Source organism: Eptatretus burgeri, chromosome 12, assembly GCF_056783735.1.
Source record: "Eptatretus burgeri isolate ZD-2024b chromosome 12, Ebu_testis_v1, whole genome shotgun sequence".
Classification (NCBI taxonomy): domain Eukaryota; kingdom Metazoa; phylum Chordata; class Myxini; order Myxiniformes; family Myxinidae; genus Eptatretus; species Eptatretus burgeri.
In genome coordinates, this window is record NC_140972.1 from 85715615 (window position 1) to 85739091 (window position 23477).

The 23477-nt window shown below is 45.2% G+C and overlaps 1 protein-coding gene across 1 annotated transcript in view; it reads right to left on the reverse strand.

The window, feature by feature from the left end:
• Positions 1–496: 496 nt before the first annotated feature.
• LOC147016037 (neogenin-like) overlaps positions 497–23477 on the reverse strand; it is a 557153-nt gene continuing 534172 nt past the window's right edge. The window contains exon 27 of the mRNA XM_085849139.1: positions 497–2983. Within this exon, the coding sequence (XP_085705265.1) occupies positions 2897–2983 (87 nt within the window). The 3' untranslated portion in view covers positions 497–2896. The remainder of the gene's footprint in view (positions 2984–23477) is intronic.

Below are 23477 nucleotides of genomic sequence, written 5' to 3' on the forward strand. Positions count from 1 at the left end.
AAAGTCGTTAAACCGCCTTGCCTTCAAACTTACTCTACAGTAACGTGATGAAATGGAAGACCAAATACAGCTTTGGAGTCATCAAAAGGAACCCGAATAAGTAAAGAGCAAAGATGGAGTCATTGCGAGGAACCTGGATGGATTTGGGTTTCATCTGCAACTCCTCTACTTTCAAAACCCATCCAGGCACAGCCAAGTGAGCCTTACAGAAAGATTTCTGCAATAATTCACTTCTCCATGACAGAGAGACAAAGAAAGTGAGAACAAAAGAAAGTGAGAGTTATAATGAATAAAAATAAATGTGAAATGCGAGTCATTCCTAAATAAGAATGCGTGTTAATTAAGATTTCAGTGCCAAATGGCAACCCAGCCTCTTAAAGGTCAAAGGTATGAATAGATTGTAATGACTTGCAGTTGCTAAGAGAGTGAGAAAAAGCGAAATTTGTTTCCTTTTGATCATTAAATTAATTATAAATAAAAAACAAGGAACAAGTAACAGAATGTACAGTTTACTTATAATATGGCAATCCAATTAACAAATAACAAACCTTCAACAAATAAACAGCAAAGATAGCAACAAGTCAAGATTTATCATTGTCCATATTTTGTTCATTGCAGAGCCCTCTGAACACAGAACATTCAAATTCCAGATACTAACGTAGAAATGCTATGAAACATGTCTAGAAGGTCTTTCTTCTTTTTTTTTTTTAATTTATTTATCAAACAACAACATTCAAAGCATTAAGACAGCGAGGCAGCACATACAGAACAAATGAGCATCGTTTCACCCAGCTGCAGGAAGAGAACAATAGCATAGAATGCAAGAGCAACCCAACAGCACAGAGAACAATGGTGAATTATTCTATCCAACACTACAGACAGAACAATGAAGCATTGTTCTACACAACAGCATGTAAGAACAATGAAGCATTGTTCTTCCCAGGAACATGGTAACAACAAAGGAGCATTGTTCTATTATGATAACAGTGAAGCATCATTCTACCCAGCAGCTTTGGAGAACAATGAAGGCAGAGAAAAATAGAGCATTAATAAATCTGTAAGATATCAGTCTGTTTTTACTCTCACGTGTATTAAAGACCATTGCCAGTTCAGTGATGGGGTTCGGAAAGAAAATTACTTTTATACACTGAAAATACTTCCATAATTTTTTTTTTAATTTTAAGTATGTTGAGTCTGTGCTGTTTAATGCAATAATCATGCTCAGGACTGACCTTAAAGCAATCTAATTTTGACACAAATTGTCTTAAAGCCTCCAAATAAGTAGACAAGGTAGATAACGCCACAAGGAAATTAATAGCATTTTAGTCTGTCTGCTAAAAGCATGTAGTTGTAAATAAAAATTTTTAAAAGGTCAGTGCTCAAAACGTCATCAAGACATTATGCCAGATAGACGTTGATACATATTGGCTATAGACAAACGTAAGGATAATAAGAAACACTCAAAAGGAGGCTGTCTTTAGATTATAAAACAGATTACAAAAATAGTCTCTAATAAAAGCTTTTACTTTTATACAAACAATAATCCTCGCCTCCACCAATAACACTATGCTATTGCTGATTTGAAGCTACATTTATAAATAAACGTAAAAGCATCTGTATTTACTTTATAAACACTCGTGAAAACTTTCACTCTCTCGATAGAAACAAATATAATAAATAATTTCCCATTTTCACACAAACAGTAATTACAACACAAATGTATATAATGGGTTCATAGCAAACTGCAGGTGTTTGCAAATATATCGTGTTTATATCATCATTACAAACGAGGCACCCCTATATGATGTTGGCAGACTCCTTAGAATGAAAACACGACCATCACTCCTCAGTTTGAAAATTCAAGAAATTATGGGTCGTGATGAGCTGTCACAGATTCATCATCTGTCACAGATTTTTTAATTAAATTTGCTTGGAAATAGAATCCTTTTGCACAAAGTCAAAGTCTCATGAGACCTGGTATCGACTAGTACTACTGAGTTAGCAATCAGGCTTCTGGCTCATATTGACTGCTGAGTGTAAATGTCCAATGCAGTCATGTGGCTTTGCATAAAAACTTCTGTAAAGTCTTAAGTGCCTGAGGAATGATGATCATTCCTGGCGTTGGCTCGAATATCTTCTACAAAAAAATAAAACCCAATGGAAACGTACAGTAAATGGTGGATTCAGGGCCTGCACAGCAGGTGCTTTGTGGAGCAAGGGCGTTTGGACCAATTTGAGAGATGGACTCGTAAACTGCTTCCCTGTACCTGAAAACCTGAGCTCAGTAAAGCTGTATCCTTCATACACGTTTCCTTTGCTATTAAACTGCATGCATCACCAGATGTATGAACTCATGGTGCCACGTATGTCCAAATCCTGGGTTTCACCTCTGTGCTGAATTGAGCACCCCCCCCCCCCCCGGCCATGTTTAGAAAAGACTATTTGTTTTCTTTGATTCGTGGCCAGAGTGTCTTGTATAAGTCCAGACTTTTCACTAAAACATCTTACGTTAAGGTTGCATTTCTATGCTTGAAAAGGTTGAGAACAGAAATTTGTTCAAGTTTAAAAATACCTCCATTCAACTTGCTCTTTAATGAAAAGAAAACAAAATGTGGCAGGATAGTGAGCTGCCTGAGGTAAGATCTGCCATGTCAGAAGGAGCATATCTGTTGAACCACATGGGTGATGCTGCCTCGAACAATGTGTAGAACATTAACATGTTCAGGTAGGCCAAGGCTAAAACATGGCCTTCCGTCGAAAAACAACTGATCTCTGAGTTCCACAAAAAGATGAGCATAGCCGACAGCTCAGTCCTTGACCAAAACTGGCCAGATATGCCAGTGATTCGGGATTTTTCACTTCAGCAAAGGTGATGAGAAGTTGGACGCGAAGGAGATTAAAACTCTGATGTTATGGCATTGAGATCCTTCATGAGGCCTTCCAGACTGGCCATTTCCAGACTCAGGTCATCCTGTGTGTCTGTCTACGGGGGAGAGAGGAACAAAAGGGGGTTGGAACAAGTTTTTAAGGCCACGACGAACATACAGGGTGGCCTACAAAAGCATTGATTGCTTGTTGACACCATGCATCACACGTCAAAAAATATTGTGGATAAACTGATCAGTGAATTGTTGGATATGTCACAATTTATGGCTTTCCTTGGGAAGGAGAAAATTTCTATTTAATTGCCCCCTGAGTGCAGATAGAAAAGCAACGTCGTAAAGATGGCATTGTCAGTACTCAGAGTGCCCCAGGAAGCAATATCATCATAAGGATGGGCCTCTTCACTCGTACAATATAATATGAATTCCCTTACAAGGAATTTACACACTGGAGGAAGGTCATTAGGCCTATAACGGCTCCACAATGGTTGCCAATCTCTGGTTTTTTGTCCATGCTCTCTCTCCTTTTCAAATGTTGAGTACCATTTATTTAAGTCCTTGGCATGACTCGGCGAGGGTGAGATTTGTCCATGCTCTCTCTCCTTTTCAAATGTTGAGTACCATTTATTTAAGTCCTTGGCATGACTCGGCGAGGGTGAGATTTGTACTTCCTCCCTACCAGACTCAGAGCGGATGGTCTAACCATTACGCCACCAATAACATCATTTCCACCAAGCTCAGCGGCTTTGTTTGTCTAAAGTCAAGTCTAGTATTGTCTCATGTATTGGACTGCATGCATGTGTATGGTTTGTGTTGCAGCCCCTCCATGAGCCTTAGACCCTGTAAATAAAAAGGACAGCTAATGCAGCCCTTGTACATCACAATGATTCAAAATGACATTATGCCACATTTGTGGACTCGATGCATTCGATGTGCGTATGTAGTGGCTCGTGCATGATGGCTTGAGAGCTGTCCTTGACTTTCTCCAATCGACTTTGAAAATAACTGCCATTTTTCTCAAGTTCCAGACAGGCATTCATATCCAAATGTGTGCCTGAATCATAGCCCCAACTTGTATCCGTGGCATATGTTTATATGGAGCCATGTGAAGATTTAGGTATTTACACAGAGGTCACAACCTCTGATCGAGTCGAGGATGAAGGTTGTGGAACAATGCGACTCAATTTACGAAGACCCTTGTCATAAAGTAATGAATACGTTCATCTATTGGTTGGAGGAACTCATGCATAAGCAAAATGGTGATCACCTTTAACATATTGCTCATGACAAATCTCGAAAAAAGAATATTTGTTGACATCTGATGAATTCATTCATACCCTACACATTAAAACGTTTTCATTGCAAATGAAAACGTGTGACCATTTCATGGACCACCCTGGATATTTAAATTCAACAGCTCTGTATTTTGAAATGGTCTATACTATCACAGTTTCGAAACCATATATATATATATATATATATATATATATATATATATATATATATATATATATATATATATATATATATATATATATATATATATTAAATAAGGCAATTCGTGATGAAACTATATAATATTTACAACAATATGATGCAGAGTAAATACCACATGTTGAGCATCATTTTGTTGGAATAATGGTCCATTCGCCGAGCATCTATAACTGATGCATCTCCACAGGGTGCGAAGATTCAGGCATAGCACAAAACAATGTGAAAATGTCATCAATAGTGGAATTAAAATTCCAACCCCAGGAGAAGACCAATGTGCGGAGACGCAATGGTCTGTGATGTCCCATGGTGATACCACATACTTTAGTTTAATAGCTTAGCAGAGGGGCAGTTCTCGGCATGAGCGGCGGTAATGGCTCTGATTTGTCATGACACAGCCATCAATACAAGCATATGACCGCGCTATGTAGGCTGCCATATTTAATGTCACACTCTATACTGTCGCTAACAGAACATCAAGACAACAGCGCAATAATCAATGCCATGCCATTACAGCTGAGGCCTGACTTTAATCACCAATCTGAGTCGATTTGTCACATCGCATCACCTTGAGGTTTGCACTTCGAAAGTTAAAATATGTAGAAAGCATTGTAAGATGTTTAGGATTGGATATTTGGAGAGGAAATTGAAGAGGAGCTTTCCATGAGAAGAAATAACATGTACATGACCAACCAACGGAATACTTAGGTCGAAGCTGTAAGACGCAGAGCCGCTGATTCGTTTTCTTCCGAAGGCTACGTCTTATGGATGATGATAGTTTCAAACAGAAAACGTGCTTCCTTTATAAAGTGACTATTGTATGGTTGATGTAAGAGGAGTAGAATGTTGTACATAATGATGATCATAGTAGGGAAACAATAATAACATGATGTTGTCTTTTCACCTGATGAGTTAGTAAATAGATGCTGTTTGTCATTGCAATGCCAATGAATGCAGAAAATTTTGACTTGTGCTCAAGTGCCTTGAAAGATCGGCAATCATCTCTTTTCCAATCTCAACTCAATTCAAACATGACTGTGAGCCTAAACTGCGATTTGCTACAGTTAGCAGAATCTTGCATTGTTATTTCAGCAAAAAAAAACAAAAACAAAACAAAATAAAAGTACAAGACAATTTGCAACAAACAACTTATTTTGCATCTAACCAATATGAACGTTTCGCTCAGTTTGAAGATTATAACGAGAATAAAGATTGTTATATCATGTTGCAAGCTGGGTCTCATCATGGTGTGAGAAGTGCCATTGAATGTCCAAAAGGAATTAGGTTCCACAGTTCTAATGGTCCAAATTATCTTCTCACCATGATTCAGTCAGAAGGAATTGCCAAGCAATAAGCCTTTGCAAATGTCACCAACCAATTTACGTGAACTCAACCATTTACCATGGATGTATGGAGCATGAAAGACAGAACCAGAACATTTACAAACATAAATTAATTTACTTTAATTGCTGTACACATATTATATTTACAATAGCTTTCAAATTAATATTAACAGAATGATTCCACAAGAGGGCATAGATTATGAGAATCCTTCAACTCAATAAAATAGTTAACCACAAAGAGATCTTAAATCCTTCACTTTGATAAACACGCAATCATAAAAGTATTTACCATTTTTCTAGATCTCTGCAGAGAAAAAACATAAACAAGCAAAACAAAGGACAAATGAGCGAACAAATATGATATTCCCTCCCAGGACAATGAGAGCTTCGTTCAATTATATTATTAGCTTTCTTCCACTTGGGCCAAGCTGGCGGACTGGAGCTTCGATTCCAATGTGCGATTGTGCCGGTGTGAGGGAGAGGTAGTGACATCTTACAGTTCTTTGAAGTAACATAGCCAAGACCCTTCCTCTTGGCTACAGCATGCAGGGCAGCACTGCTAGTGTTGTTCAGTTTGGCTCAAGTGTCATTCTGGTCACAGCACTGCCCCTGGGAGATTGAACCCAGATCTGGATGTGGCTGATTGATTAATTCGCTCATCCAAGAGCACTCTACTCCATCCTCAATGCCACGTGCAGTTACCCTTCACAAGCATTCTTTTTGTTTTAGCTTCTCGTGGCTATGTCTTCTCCACTGCTACGAGCTCAATAAGCCTGTATTTTATTGGAAAATGGGTCAGAAATCATCAACCATCCACAATAGCATGGCTTTCCTATTTTCAGTTTTCAGCAATATCCCTCCTCCAAAGAATTATATAATCTCCTTTCATATCTGGCAGTCTATTTGGATCTACCATTGATGAAATGTACAGCACAGTGTGGAACCATCCAGAGATCTGCAGCCACGTAGCGGTGACAGGTGCAGAGGTAGGTGGGAATGTCTTGAGTAAAATTGAATGAAAGACCAAATACTGCAATGGAGTCATCAGAAGGAACACGAATAAGCAAAGAGGAATGATAGAATAACCAGGAGGAACCTGGATCAGATTCAGGTTTCAGCTGAGCTACTCCTCTACCATAAAATCCATTCAGGTGCAGCCAAGTGAGCCTGACAAATTTTTTTGTTTGTAAGAATTCACTGCTCCCTGGACAGGCAGAGTGTAATTAGTCATTTGAGCACAAAACATTCGATTGTCTGATACCATCGAATATATAAAGCAGAGTTCATGTCTGTGGGTCTGTGGGTCATAAGGGCCGCCCATTCTACAGGCCACGCCCTCCAGCAGTTCAGAAATCCCCACCATCTTCTTTGTGGGACGTCAAACACAGGGCGATGAGGATAAACATCTATAGTATATCATTATTTCAGCCATAATCGATGAATTTGCCCCTCATGGGGTGGGAGGCAAGGTAGTGGGAAGAGGAACCCGACATTGCTCGGAAATGCCGGGTACCCTTGCTAGTTGTGCACACATGGGTATTGCTAGAAAGGTCGTTCTTAAATTGCGTCAGGTAAAATGGCACCACTTTCAGTTTTAATTTGCATTTCGAGCACAAGTGTCATTTATAGTTTAATGATTGAGGAATAGACCCGTGATACCAAAAATGCATCCAAAGAACACATGGTGGTTGGACAAAGGTACTTAAGAACGACATTAAATGGTCATCAATTCGCATTTTACATAGCGTTTTGAGCACAAACATGATTATTGTTGCAAATTATACCGAATACCAATAGAAAACAACATCAGTAACTTAAGAACAGAAAATGGTCGGATAGAGTTACTTAAGAGTGAATTATACCAGAGGACAAAAACGTGTGAACAGTTTGTTTTCAAATGACAACAATGTCGAGGGGTATCAAGATGTGAATATTGACACCAGGGGCCATATTCACAAAAGACCTGAAGTCATTTTTCCTGACTTGAGTCTGCAGCCTCGTTCTGGTGCAATAAAATTTCTATTGTACACAACAAGGCTCCAGATTTGAGTCAGGAAAGTTATTTTGTGAATATGGCACGTGAAACCTGTCGACACGAAATAAACTGGTATTACAAGGCTTCAAACTACCGAAGAAACACTTGAGCCAGAAATCACTCGACTACGGTCATGCAGATCACTCATCAACCTCATCATCTGATGATAGTGCAAGTTCCTCATCAATGGGATCATTGTCAGCGTCATCTGTGGCTTATTTTTGGACAAAGTGCTTCAGCCAGTTGCGGCCCTTCACACCAGAGAATTGCCAAACTGCCATCGACTATCTCCCACCCTTCGTAAGGATTCTATTCAAGGAAAGGTTGGTCTGCGCCCGACCACATTCCAGCAACAAATGCTGATATTTTAATTTTTGGTATCATGGGCCCATTCCTTGCTCATTAATCCAGAAATTACACTTGTGCTCGAAATGCTAATTAAAACTGAAAATGGCACCGTAATTAGAAAGCATAAAGAGAAATGTGAAAGGAACAAATATCAAAGATTCTGGGAAGAACCTGGAAAGATAGATAGATAGATAGATTTAAGCAGTTACTCCCGAGGCTCAAATGCAGCAACAGATACAAACTACCGGAGGTCTGTCAACAGGAAAGCACAGTCCACACAGCATTAGGATATGGCACAAACATAATCAAATGAAAGACAAAATAATGCTCACTCATAAAAGTTGTAAACGAGAGAATTACCCATGGATTTGAAAAACTAGTCAATGCCGGCTTACTCACTCTCGGAGCGAGAGGATTTGTTTTCAGAATTGGCATCATTTCCCACCCGCCATATCCCCTCCCTCCGGCAGGGGTCAGTGATTAAAACACTTGCACTATTCTATATGTAGAGGTGAAAATTACAACTTGTCTCCCGACACTCGGGGGAGATTTATTTAATGCCCACGACATGACTCTGGGTACCGCAAGCACGTTTGCAAAACTTGGTGGAAGTCGGCCAAGCCATTTTGGATTCCATATAAGAAACCGACATACAGATCCACAGACATTGGCTTTTTTTAGTGAGATAGGCTGACGAGTTAGGTTTCAGAAACTGTTTCCATTTAGCATTTGATCAACAATCAGTCCAGGCTGTGACTTCATCAATAGCTCTAATTCCTGATCGTTTCGTTTATTTATCTTTTACTTTCTGTACAGACATACAGACAAAAGACAATATAGACAAGACAATAGTATGCTTCAGTCTCATATAAAAAACACAATGAAGCAAATTCTATGAAGTAAATAAAATATATACATATGATGTACAATATCATGTCAGATATATATATATATATATATATATATATATATATATATATATATATATATATATATATATATATATATATATATATATTGTTGTGGTTACCAAATTCGCAAACCACCATTCAGGTCCCTTAGGTGAGATATCTCGGTAAGTACATGTGTAGTTAGGCCCAAACCCGTTGTCTAGTGGGAATACATGTCATTTATGCGTGCTGCGACTCTTCAGGATAGCCGTTTTTCTTTTACTATCTTTATTTTGGACCAACCGCCATTGTTACAACCACAACATCAACCACCACAACCGCCACGACCTTCACGTCACACCTCGCAACCGTCGCATCGCCACCGTTCTTGCGCCGCTTGTGGGTACCGGTGTTGGACTCGTGCAGGGCGCGCGCCGAACAGCGTGTACAAAACCACGGATTTTCTGCTTCAAAAACGGATCAAAAACGACACACGCCCACTTTTGTTCCGTCCAATCGGTGAGCGAGGGGCGATTTGGCCCCACCCCCAGGGCGTTGGAGGGCGATCGATATATGCAAATTTATGGATCAAAAAGCATTCACGCCCACTTTTTCTCGGGCCAATGGGGAGCGAGGTGAAAGGTCGAAGGGAGGGGGTCAAAGATGAGAGAGCGAAGCCACGGGGCTGATATAAGCGACCGCGTTCGTCAGTCAAGTGGACGAGAGTTAAGACTTCGCGGGTGGTGGAGTTGGGAAGAAGAAGCAAGAAGGAGTTGGTCGTCGTCGTGTGCGTTGGAGTCGGAGAAAAGGGGACGGAGCTGTGGAGAGGCGGCGAGGGCAGACGAGGGGGTGCTCGCGTCGTGCAGGGAGCTGCACACCAGGGAGGCCGACGGCGCGACCTGGCCGAGGTGGAGACGCTCGTCGCGGGACTCGAGGCAGAGTGGAAATCCTCCATACCCCGAGCATCAGCAACCCCCTCCTGTTTCCCCCCACGCTGAGATAGTGCGACCAAGGGGGCCCCTTTCCCACCCCCTACCAGACACTGCCCGCGAGGCCCGCGGAGTTGAGGCACCATCGCCGCTCCGCGTCTCATCACCAGACGGGTAGGCCCGACCCGGTCTCGGCCTCAGGCCCGCCTCATCTTTGAGGGTGTTCTTTTCCTTGGTTTTGGGTATGTGTTGTCGGCGCCGTCTGTGAAGTAAAATTGTATAAGTGTTGCCGTGTGCTCGCGTAATCGGTATTAGATCTGCATTGTCGCATTTGCTTTTTGTGTAAAAATTGCATTGTGTTTTTCTTTTCTCTGTGCTTTTGGTGGAATTGAATATGTGTGCTTTCCGTTCATCGCGAATAAATGTGCTTTGTGTTGAAGTGTTTCCCGCTTCGCTTCGTCATTTCTTTCATTGAATCCTCATCTTGCTTCACGTAAAGGGTTGGTAGTGGGCTGAATACGCCCGATAATTAATCGAACCGTCGAGGCCGACGATAACACCGCTCGGTTATCCCGATAGTACGGAACGGGTCGCTTAAGTGGCCCGTGTCCGAAGTCGACCTGCGGCGAGGTGCGATCGCCCGGTCTACCCTCCGCGTGGGTACTTAGGTAGGTCGAATTTGGCGAGCAACCCTATCCCACGCGGGGGCTGATTGGCTCGATCGCGGTGAGACCGAAAGGTCCACCCGTGACTGGTTCCCGGCGTTAGTCCGAGAGGGTCACGACTGGATTGTCCGTCCGGTGGGCGACGTGCCGCGATTCGAGTTACGTGGCCGTCAGCACGCCGGCGGGCGCGAATCTGCAACACTGGTGTCAGGTCGTGCGATACAAATTCATCGCCCTCCTCGCGGCACTGGTATCGGAGAACAGGAAAACGGGCTCTCCTGTCTCCGGCTAAATTCACGGGAATCGGTCCAGGGGTGAGAGAAGCGACCCCCGATTCCCTCCAAATTACGAGCGAGCGAAATTAACCCCTTTAAGAGAAGCAAGATGGCGTCTCAAGGCGAGCGGGAGCTGGGGGTATTAGAAATGGATGTAGAATGTGTAGGATCCATGGCCCAGGATGGAATGCCCGTGCAGGAACATGAACTCGCCCAACTGAACCCAGAGCCCGAAATGGGTGCGGCAGCGGCCGCGGTGTATGACACCTCCCCCCCCCCCCTCTCCACCAAAACCCTTCCCCAACCCCTGCCGAAACGGCTCACTCAAGCGCACCCGACATGGCCCAGCTATGCGCCATGCTGGCGGCAATGGCAGCGAAGATGAATGCGAACATGAACAAGCAAATGGACGAAGTAAAAACGAGGATGGATGCGAATACACAACAAATAAATGCGGATATGAAAGGCATGAACGAAAAGATGGATGCGTATACACAAAAGATGGATGCGTATACACAAAAGATGAATGCGAATACACAAAAAATGGAAACAAATATGAAGGAAGAAACTAAAAAGCTGCGGGGTGAGACGCAGAACATGAGCCGAAGCCTGCAGGCGGGCATGAAGGCCGTGACCAGGGACATCAAAATGGCGACTCCACGTGTAGAAGCGAACGAGCTGGAAGGGGGTGCAACGGCTGACAGGCCCGCGGTGGAGGCGGGTGAAAAAATAATTCAGGGGGCGTGTTGGGCGATGGTCGTGACAGAGGAATCGACGGTGATCAAAAGGGAAAAATTAAATGGGGAGACCAAAACGTGTGAGACGAGACACGAGGTGACGACGACAGAAACTTATAAATGTATAGAGACACGGGAGACAGAAAAAATAGAGGAGAGACAACACGATGAAGACGGGGTAAGTGACGCACACACACACACGGAGGTAGTGGAGGATAATGGGGGTGAGCTCGCGGAGCGTGTAGGGACCCAGTGCGAGCACCTGGATGGCCTCCTCCAGGAACGAGGGGAGGGAGGATGCCCCCTTGAGGCAAGTCACGACCAGGTGAGTTCGGTCGTGCTTTGCGAGGTTGAGGGGACGGGTGCTGTGAACGGATGCACGGAGAGCTTGGGGGGTATAGAGGCCCCGGAGACCCTTGTGGGGACACGAATCCCCAGTGTGGTTGTCCCTGTGTGTGTGGGGCAAGGTGTGAGTGCGTCCCCGTGTGTGGAAGCGACCCCGTGTGTGAGTGGTGTGGTGGCGATGGTGCCAGAGTACGTGCTTCCCAGCACGCCGTGTGTGGATGATGCACCGCGGGTGAGTGCCCCCGCGTGTGTGAGTGAGGGACGGTGTGTGGATGAGGCACCGCGGTTGAGTGCCCCCGCGTGTGTGAGTGAGGGACGGTGTGTGGATGAGGCACCGCGGTTGAGTGCCCCCGCGTGTGTGAGTGAGGCACCGCGGGTTAGTGCCCCCGCGTGTGTGGGTGAGGCACCGTGTGTGAGTGAGGAACCGTGTGTGAGTGCCCCCGCGTGTGTGGGTGAGGCACCGTGTGCGAGGGAGGTAGCATGCGTGAGTGAACGGCCGAGTGCAAGGGAGACCGTGTGTGTGAGAGAGCGGTATGTGAGGGAGATGTCGGTTGGCATGCGGGAGCACGCAGCCGCGTCTCCCGGTGTGAATGTAATGGAGTGGAGTGTGTGCGTCGTTACACGCAGGAATGCGTGTGTTGAATGGCGACGACGACGACAGAGGAAAGAAAGCCGAGTCGCGGCTGTAGTTGTTTCGGGGACCGTGCCGGGTTCACCCAGCAGTGAGCACGCGGTCCGTGCTGTGCAACGCACGAGACCACCACGTGCTCGCTTGCGAGAGTGAAGTCCCGGTCCGGAAACGCACGCGGTGGATTTGCCGATCCCGCGGACGGACAAAGTTTAGGCAGGTAAACGGATTTGGACCGGACGGGTTCTCCACGCGATCGTGTGTGTTAAGCTCCAACGGGCAAAGCACATGTGTTCGCGTGGGGAACCCCTCGAGACGTGGGGCTTGTGTTTTTTTATGCGCACGGTGACGTCATGGCTGCACGTGGGGTTGGAATCCGGCAGGAGGGGTATCTCTGCCGGATGGTACCGTCCAAGGAGGGACGAGGAACACGTGCAGCTGCATGACGTCACGGGCAGGTGTAAAGTGCGCGAGCTCTGAGTTGCCGCGCAGGTGCTGCGCATGGAAAAAAAAAAAAAATAAAAAAAAAAAACAAGCCTCACTTTCGGGTGCACAGGATTCCTGGGCAAGGGGTGGAAGACCCCCTCACCTGGGCACAGGATGGAAACTAGTTAGGGGGAAGGGTTAGCTTAGTTAGACCGACTTCATGGGGCAGGGGTAAGTCCTCATGGAGTCCGTGGAATGGATTAGTTAGAGGGATTGTAGCCAGATTTAGGTTGGGAAATTGATTAATGGGATTATTTGGAGACAGTGACAGACTTGTGAATGTGTAGAGGGGACGTAGTTTAGCTACGTAGTGTTAAAAGGAACGTGCTATAGTTTAAGGGACGACGTGGGAGCACGAGTTAGTTAGGGGAGGTAGTTAGAAGGATGGCAGAGTTCAGCGGTGTGTGTGTTGAAGAGTTGGAGAGTTGTGAGGTGAGTACATGGTGAGTGAGTGAGGCCAGCGGGTCTGTGTGTATGGAGTGAATGGGGAATGCATGGTGCGATGAGTGATTGGGGGGAGGAGTGACTCCCGCCCAAGGGACCCCGGGGTCAGTGTAAAGTGAGTTAGGGGGTTAGTTAAATTGAAATATGGAGGTCGTTTTGCTGTTGGTGGGAAAGTAGGCTCGAGACCCATTTGGAGGGGTGCAGGAGCCCTGTTGACGGGCTTGGGAGCGTGGCTGCGAAAGGTGAGTATCGCTGAGTGGGTACCCCGGGCACCAGGCTAGTCGGCCGCGGTAGGCCATGGGCCCATGGGGGGCCGGGATAGAGTAGTGGGCACGGGTGCGCCTGCTTGGTGCGGGGGCCCGGGGCGCCATTAGCCGCGTGGGCAGTGTTGTGGGCACGGGTGACCCTCGGAAAGGGGCCCGGGAGGCCGGCCTGCCACGTGTGCGTTTCAGGGGAGGTGCCATGGGGGGCACTCCCCGGTGTTAGGGAGCTGGTAGGCTCGGAGGCAGTGTAGTGCCCGGGGGTGCCATAGCGGGAGAATCGGCAGAGGGTCGTGCCTGCCAAAGGGAGCCACGTGTCCCAGCCAGGAGACCGTGTGAGGGCACGGAGAGAAAATTGGGGGGCGAGGCCCGAAATTGTGAGGACACCAACACAGGCGACGGGAATCTGGGTTTATGGAACCAATAGTTTAAGCGAGAGACGCTTGTTGAAAGCCCCGGGGTAGTTTAACAGTTAAATGGTTAGGGTAGATTAGGAGATGTACCCCTCCGCACCATCCATCCCCTCGCTGTCGTTGTGGGCCGCTGGACCCACTTTGGTTATAGATCGCCGAACTCTGGGGAGGCCATTCTGAGGCTTGAGTTGGGCCTCGATACAGGACGTTAGCTCTCCCTTATTCCCCTCCGGGAAGGGAACGTAGGGGTTGGGAGTAGGCTAGGTTACAGAATAGGTTAGCCGAACAAGGACGATAAAGGGGGTTAGGGGACAATTTATAGTGGGGAAGTAAAAATAAAAACAACAAAAAAAATTAAGTTGGGGCTAAATTGGGGTTTGACAAATTAAGGGAGTGGGTATGTACATTGACAGGCAAAGGCGATAGGTTGGGAGGGAGACAGGTAGGTAGGTCCGAGCCCGCCTTCCAAGTGGCCAGCACCACCGCACTCCCTCCACCAACTTCCACTGACGGCAAAAGCTGGCCAGCTTCATCTGCTGGCTGTGTGCTGCAAGGCCTGTGCCGGCCGGATCATCTGCAGCTGTCGTACTTCAAGGCCTCGGCCGGCCAGTTCATCTGCCGGCTGTGTTTGCCTGCAGCGGCCTTCTTCGGCGGGCTGTGTTTGCCTGCTACCTTTGCCATGCCATGCCCACTGCCCCTGTTCACCAGCCCCGTTCAATTTTTGCTTTACCCCCCCCTGTTCATTTCCATGTGCGCCAGGATCCGCAAGGCAACAGTTTGCAAGCTGCAAGAACTGCCCTGTTGGCAGCTACAACACGGGCCTGCAGTGGCGGCCCGTGCACCGTGTTTGTGTTCATCCATCCATTCGTTGTGTTCATTGCGTGTGCCACTTGAGCTGGCACGGAGACTGCGTTTGTGCAGCCCATGCACCGTTGTGGTTCACTGCGTTCAGTTCAAAAAGGAAGGCCTTGGACTGCGTGTGAGCAGCCAGCCACGTTCCCTGTCACCTGCATTGTTTTGAGCCAGAGACTGCATGCGAGCAGCCTGGCTCCCTGCTAACTGTTTTCTTTTGCAGAGTTCAGTGATCCTGGGCCATGGTTTAGTGTAAAATTTGTAAGTTAAGGTTAAGATGTACTGTAAATATGAGTGCGCCCCCGACATGTCTGTCTAGCGCCGGCAATTTTATTTAAGTCGTCCGTGTGAGTGAGTTTGTTTAGGTAGTTACGCAGCCCTCAGGTTATTTATTTTTGGGACACGAATACCATGAATGTCGCACTCAGGGAATCCGTAGTTAAAATGTACTAGGGGAAAACTACACATGATGGCACACGAAAATTTGACGACTCGGGACGAGTCTGTAAAAAGGGGAGGGGGTAGTGTTGTGGTTACCAAATTCGCAAACCACCATTCAGGTCCCTTCGGTGAGATATCTCGGTAAGTACATGTGTAGTTAGGCCCAAACCCGTTGTCTAGTGGGAATACATGTCATTTATGCGTGCTGCGACTCTTCAGGATAGCCGTTTTTCTTTTACTATCTTTATTTTGGACCAACCGCCATTGTTACAACCACAACATCAACCACCACAACCGCCACGACCTTCACGTCACACCTTGCAACCGTCGCATCGCCACCGTTCTTGCGCCGCTTGTGGGTACCGGTGTTGGACTCGTGCAGGGCGCGCGCCGAACAGCATGTACAAAACCACGGATTTTCTGCTTCAAAAACGGATCAAAAACGACACACGCCCACTTTTGTTCCGTCCAATCGGTGAGCGAGGGGCGATTTGGCCCCGCCCCCAGGGCGTTGGAGGGCGATCGATATATGCAAATTTATGGATCAAAAAGCATTCACGCCCACTTTTTCTCGGGCCAATGGGGAGCGAGCTGAAAGGTCGAAGGGAGGGGGTCAAAGATGAGAGAGCGAAGCCACGGGGCTGATATAAGCGACCGCGTTCGTCAGTCAAGTGGACGAGAGTTAAGACTTCGCGGGCGGTGGAGTTGGGAAGAAGAAGCAAGAAGGAGTTGGTCGTCGTCGTGTGCGTTGGAGTCGGAGCAAAAGGGGACGGAGCTGTGGAGAGGCGGCGAGGGCAGACGAGGGGGTGCTCGCGTCGTGCAGGGAGCTGCACACCAGGGAGGCCGACGGCGCGACCTGGCCGAGGTGGAGACGCTCGTCGCGGGACTCGAGGCAGAGTGGAAATCCTCTATACCCCGAGCATCAGCAACCCCCTCCTGTTTCCCCCCCGCGCTGAGATAGTGCGACCAAGGGGGCCCCTTTCCCACCCCCTACCAGACACTGCCCGCGAGGCCCGCGGAGTTGAGGCACCATCGCCGCTCCGCGTCTCATCACCAGACGGGTAGGCCCGACCCGGTCTCGGCCTCAGGCCCGCCTCATCTTTGAGGGTGTTCTTTTCCTTGGTTTTGGGTATGTGTTGTCGGCGCCGTCTGTGAAGTAAAATTGTATAAGTGTTGCCGTGTGCTCGCGTAATCGGTATTAGATCTGCATTGTCGCATTTGCTTTTTGTGTAAAAATTGCATTGTGTTTCTCTTTTCTATGTGCTTTTGGTGGAATTGTACATGTGCGCTTTCTGTTCATCGCGAATAAATGTGCTTTGTGTTGAACTGTTTCCCGCTTCGCTTCGTCATTTCTTTCATTGAATCCTCATCTTGCTTCACGTAAAGGGTTGGTAGTGGGCTGAATACGCCCGATAATTAATCGAACCGTCGAGGCCGACGATAACACCGCTCGGTTATCCCGATAGTACGGAACGGGTCGCTTAAGTGGCCCGTGTCCGAAGTCGACCTGCGGCGAGGTGCGATCGCCCGGTCTACCCTCCGCGTGGGTACTTAGGTAGGTCGAATTTGGCGAGCAACCCTATCCCACGCGGGGGCTGATTGGCTCGATCGCGGTGAGACCGAAAGGTCCACCCATGACTGGTTCCCGGCGTTAGTCCGAGAGGGTCACGACTGGATTGTCCGTCCGGTGGGCGACGTGCCGCGATTCGAGTTACGTGGCCGTCAGCACGCCGGCGGGCGCGAATCTGCAACAATATATATATATATATATATATATCAGAAGAATCCCTAAAGCAGAATCCCAACCTGAGAGAGAGAGAGAGGGGGCGTCACAATTCAAGAGAGGGGAGAGAGGAGGGGCGAGAGAGGGCGGGAGAGGGGTTGTGAGTGGGGGTGAGAGTGGGGATGAGAGAGAGGGGCGAGAGAGAGGGGTGAGAGAGGAGGGAGGAGAGAGGAGGGGTGAGACTAGGGGGAAGAGAGGGGGCTGAGAGAGGGGGGTGGAAAGAGAGGGGGGCGTCACAATTCTTCTTTTTCGTTTGATATGACGTCACAATTGACGCTGGGGACCTGAGTATGTTTCCCAGGTGTTTCCCAAGTTATGGCCATATATGATACGGTTGGTCCAATCAAATTGAAACAATTCCCCAATCCAGTCATTGTTTACGAGAGTGAAGGAACGAAGCTGCACCTACGGGCCCGCACTAGAATATAAAACACTGCCACCACCCTTGCCCTGAGCTTGCAACAGTCTGCATTCCAGGTTACAAAGACCAAAGTAATTGTAGGGAAAAACCTTAATAAATATATTGTATCCGATTCATGATACAATTATTATTTTAATTATTGACTATGGATTGTAACTCACACACACACGCAGAGTAAAGTGGCATTAACAACAAAAAATGATGTACAGGACTTATAAAAAAGGCACTTGTGTACAAAGGACAAGCACTCTGCTGCTGTTTCATTTGTATACAGAAATTGGTTTGTGTACTTTGAGCAAAGTGGACTGCTTTCCCCATCAGTGAAGCACTTGAAGTGGAACTAGAGCAGACTTTTTGTCAGACATGATCAAAATGGTAAATGTCCGTTCCCCGAAGGCCAATATTCAAACTTAAAAATAGCAATCAAACAGCAATAACGGACAATTTCAAGGGAACGATCTTGAAATGTGTGATTTATTTGAGATTAAAATACACTGTTTCAAAAGCAGAATTAAATCCGTGTCCATTTTCGATTGCAAATCAGGACTGAAGCGCGGCACAATTTCAGAGAGAATGAACTGAGAGAATAAACAATAGATAATGTGAACAACTTGGTGGAGAAACAGTTTCTGATTCACACAGTCTCTGATACAAACAAGTTTTATTATCTCTTTGATTGGAATTTTATTTTCCTGGTGATTCTCCTCGATTGATTGACAAGTTTGTGTTCCAATAATCAGTGATTCATTTTTCAGTTAAAAGGTGGTTGCTCACAAGTAATATTGCCAAATTGCATACAAAAAAAAAATGAAAAATTTAGACAACTAAGGAGAAAATATCATTTTTTTAAAATTACAAATTCACCAAAAAGTCTGTAATGACAAGGTTATTGCATAAGAACAACCAGCTAACCTTCACATCACATGGTACAGAAGTGCAGAGCAGAGTTTAAATGAGAATGTGTATTATGAAGAGGATTTGCATTCTGGTTATCTTCCAAATTTCACAACTCAGAATAATGGCAATGAATTGCATGATCACTGAACAAAAGACCATTTTGTGACCATAATTCTCGGGACCACTTTAAGACAGAACCACACAAGCCAAACTTAAACCTGAAAAAATTGTGGATGACAGAGGTGCCCTCAGAAAAAGATGCCGAGAATGGCGAACGTTAACAGGAAGAGAAGCAGATTTAGGCAGTCAGTGACGTTTTTGTTTCAATCACATCAATCCATCCATCCACCCATCGGGACCATGCTCTGTGCAGAGCGTTGGTGCTGCCAAAGCAGTCTCTTTGGCTATTGGACACAATCCTGGATGGGTTGCCACTCTGACAGTATACCAGCATGCTGGCACTCATTTTGCTGACCTCAGAAGGATGACAGGCAGAGTCAACCCCACCTGGTATTAATTGAACAGCGAAGTGGGATTTGAACTCAGGATCAGAGGATCCCAAGCCCACCACCCTAACTATTGAGCCAACACCAGGCATTACATCAATCATAATGGATGAAACAAGGGCTCCCCAAAACCAAAGTTCAGACTGCAGTCAAAACAGGGTGGGTAAATCAAAGCAATTAAAATTGGAAAGCATCTGAAAATGTAAAGCCTGTCCACTTTGAATTCGGACTTCTTCTTTCGTATGCTACATCAGTCTACACCCCCTTTCAAATTTTTCACGTTTTATTGCCTTATAGCCTGGGAATGAAATTGCATTAAACCAGACTTTTCCAGCCTTTATTTACACATCATAACCCACAACTTCCAAGTGAAAAACAAATTCCACAAATTTCAGAAAATTATTTAAAAATACAAAACAAGAATATCTTGGTTGGATAAGTATCCACTGACCCTTATAATAGCAATTGTAAACTTGAAGGGCACTCGGTGGAGCGCATACCTCCGCCACGTAATGACTGATCCATGAGAACATATTGGGCCCAATACATTTTTGAAGAAGATAAAGAGAAATCAGAGATTGGAAACCCTCACCGGGACTTCTTTAGGGTGGTGAATTTTTAAAGGTTTTCGGGTAAATCCAAAACGGCTGCCAAACCATGTGACCGATGACATCATTTGTGTGACTCTTGTTCCTCATGGATAGGCGGTCATATGTGTAAAGTTTCAACTCGATCTTTTCAGCCATTAAAGAGAAGAAGATTTTTGAAGGTTTAAAAAAAAAAAAACAATATGGCTGCAAAATGACGTGAATCGATGATGTCATCAAAAAAATTTTGTGGACCATTTTATCCATAGATGACCCTCAAAATTTTTTATACTGATCGGATGTAGCATTCCACGTATGAAATTATGACGTCATAACGAAGGCAAGCACCTATGATGTCATAAAAAAAAATCACACTCATTCCCCATGAGGAGTACTTGCTATGTGCCAGGTTTCAAATTTTTTTCCTTGGTACAGTGTCAGAGATACAGAGGTCCAACGTTTTCCCGTTTTTCCAATATGGCTGCTACAACACATGACCTATGATGTCATAATTATTAATGCAACGTTCTGCATGAGTAGTCACACCAAAGGTGAAAATTTGGTCTCAATCCGACAAGCAGTTGCGAAGAAAAACACGAAAGCTCTGTGTGGACAAAAAAACTGACAGACAGACAGACAAACAAACAAACAATGAAAAATCACTCATGGAGTGACAACTAGGCAAAACAGCACAAAAGTACAATGGCACTTGGTAGAGCGCATACCACTGCCAGGTGGAACAATTCACATTTTGTATCCAGATGGTGGGCTGGATCCGAACCAAAATCCAATCCGCTTGTTCTTGTCACCTATTCAACTCATCCACCTTGTTTTGTCATAACTCGTCCACAACTCTTTTAGATATAGTGATAAATTTAGTTTTTGGCCCTATCTATCAATTCTAGAAATTAGGCCTGTGTTGACCTTTTGACCTTAAAATTAATTGGTTGTTGAATTCAGCAACCTGACATGAAAATGCTCTTCAAATTTCAAGTTAATTGGATGAAAATTGAGGATTTTAGAAATTTGGCTAATGTTGACCTTTTGGTCTATGTTGACCTTTTAGCATATATTTTCCTCAAAATGAATGTGGTTGAAAATTGAGGATCTTAGAAATTTGGCTTATGTTGACCTTTTAGTCTACGTTGACCTCAAAATTAATAGGTGGTTGAGTTCAGCAACCTCAAAATGCAAATGGTCTTCAAATTTCAAGTCAATCCGAAGAAAATTGACAATTTTAGAAATAATTTAGAAATTTGGCCTATTTTGGGTTGACCTCATGGCCTATGTTGACATTTTGAACTAAGATGACCTCAAAAGTAATAGTTGTTTGTATTAATTGACCTGAAATATGCAAATAATGTTCAAATTTCAAGTCAACCGGATGAAATTTGAGGATTTTAGAAAATATGGCTCAAATTGGCCTATTGGCCTATGTAGACGAAATTTTACGGAACTTCAACGCGGAACCGTTGCAGAGTCAGTTACATTAATCCTTGAAAATTTCATAAGGATCGGTTGAACGGTTTGGAGTGGAGGCGAGCGGCAGACAAACACACAAACAAACACACAAACAAATGGAGGTGATCAACATACTTGTCAAAAGTTGTTTTTTTGTCAAGTAGCAAACGGACTCAAGTAGCAAACGGACTCAAATGCAATACCCTCTCCAAATTCTTAGGTGAGGATAAATATCATGCTATACAGTACTATATCGTTTTTGTCCCCATCTCTCAAAGGTGAAGAATCACTTTAAAAATTATCAGATCCGGATCCGGATTCGGATCTTCACCAAAATCGAATCAACTCGTCGTGGTGACACACCCAACCAGTCCACCAAGTTTCATCCAAATCCGTTCACAACTTTTTGAGATATTGTGCTACATATCGTTTTTGGCCATGTCTCTCAATGGTGAAGAATCACTTAAAATATTCCAGTATCCGGATCCGGATCTTCACCAAAATCTAATCAGTTCATCCTTGTCACACACCCAACCGATCCACAAAATTTCATCTGGATCCGTCGAGAACACAGACCACAACACAACAAACAAACAAACAAACAAACAGACAGACAGAAAGGGGTGAAAACATAACCTCCTTCACCCTCGGTGGTGGAAGTAATTAGCTCAGGTGTAACCAATCACCCTCAAAATCACACACCAGGTTAATTGGCCTCCACCTGTGTTAAATTGTAGTGATACTGATTATTTCAGAATAAAATCAGCTAGTCCTGTAGATTTCCTTTGCTCGGTCGTGCATTTCACAGCAAAGACTCAACTATGAGCAGGATGGAGCTTTTAAATGACCTCCAGGATAAAGTTGTGGAAAGACACAATTGGTGGAAGGGTATAAAAATATTTCAAAGGCCTTGAATATGCCTTGGCGTACAGTCAAGACAATCATTAAGAAGTGGAAGGTGTATGGTACCAGCAAGACTCTGCCAAGATCAGGCCGTCCCTCCAAATTGGATGAGCAAGCAAGGAGGAGACTGATCAGAAAGGCGACCAAAAGCACAATGGCAACTTTGAACGAGCTGCATGCCTTTATTGCAAAGACTAGTCACTGTGTGCATGTGACAACTTTATCTCAAGCACTCCATAAGTCTGGAAGGTATATTCGGGTGGCAAGAAGGAAGCCATTACTCAAAAAAGGCCACCTTGAGTCCCGTTTGAGGTATGCAAAAAAAAAAAAAACTTTTTTTGAAGAGATTTTGAAGCCACGTGGAAAAACGGTTTGTGGTCTGATGAAACCAAGATGGAACTTGTTGGCCTAAATGCAAAATGTTACGTTTGGCGCAAACACAACACAGCACATTGCCCAAAGAACACCATCCCGACTGTGAAGTATTGTTTTGGCAGCATCATGTTATGGGTATGTTTCCCATAAGCAGGGACTGGGGTAGTTGCCAGGATAGAAGGGAAACTGTACGGAGCAAAATACAGACAACTCCGAGAGGAAAACATGCTGTCCTCTGCAAGAAAGCTGAAATTGGGACGGAAGTTCACCTTTCAGCATGACAACCACCCGAAGCACACAGCCAAAGCTCCACTGGAGTGGTTAAGGAACAAAAAGAAAAATGTCCTTGAGTGGTGCAGTCAGAGCCGCGACCTAAATCCAATCTAAAATATGTGGCATGACTAGAAGATCGCTGTCCATCAATGCTCTCCACTCAACTTGACTGAGCTTGAACAGTTTTGTGGAGAAGAATGAGCAAATATTGCCCAATCAAGGTGTGCAAAGTTGGTAGAGACCTATCCCAACAGACTTACAGCTGGAATTGCTGTCAAAAGTGTTTCCATCAAGTATTAACTCAGGGGGGTGGACACTTATCCAACCAAGCTATTCTAGTTTTGTATTATAAAATAATTTTCGGAATTCTGTAGAATTTGTTTTTCACTTGGATGTTGTAGGTAACTAAATAAGAACAGAGTTCAATTTGTTTGACCAATTTATTAGCGTGGAACGACAATAATCAAACAAGTATTGAACAGGTTGAAACGCCCACAACACCCCTGTCTCCGTTCCCTGCGCATGCGCACTGGCACAGGGGACCGTCGATATGTAGAAGTACCGTAAAGTACAATGTTCTCTATCTCCCTCCGAGTCTTTATTATGTTAATAGATAAAGGCTGAGAAAATATTAAGTTTAATGAATGAACAAAAGTTTATATCGCCCATCGTGTGACTATTCCATGGAGTAGTCCTTGTGCCAGGCAGGCACGCTGGTCGCTCTGGTGGATCGGCGTTGACCTATTGCTGGTGCTGGTGGTGTCACATCGGGCCCCAGTGGGGATGGGGCTCTCGGAGTTTCAGGGG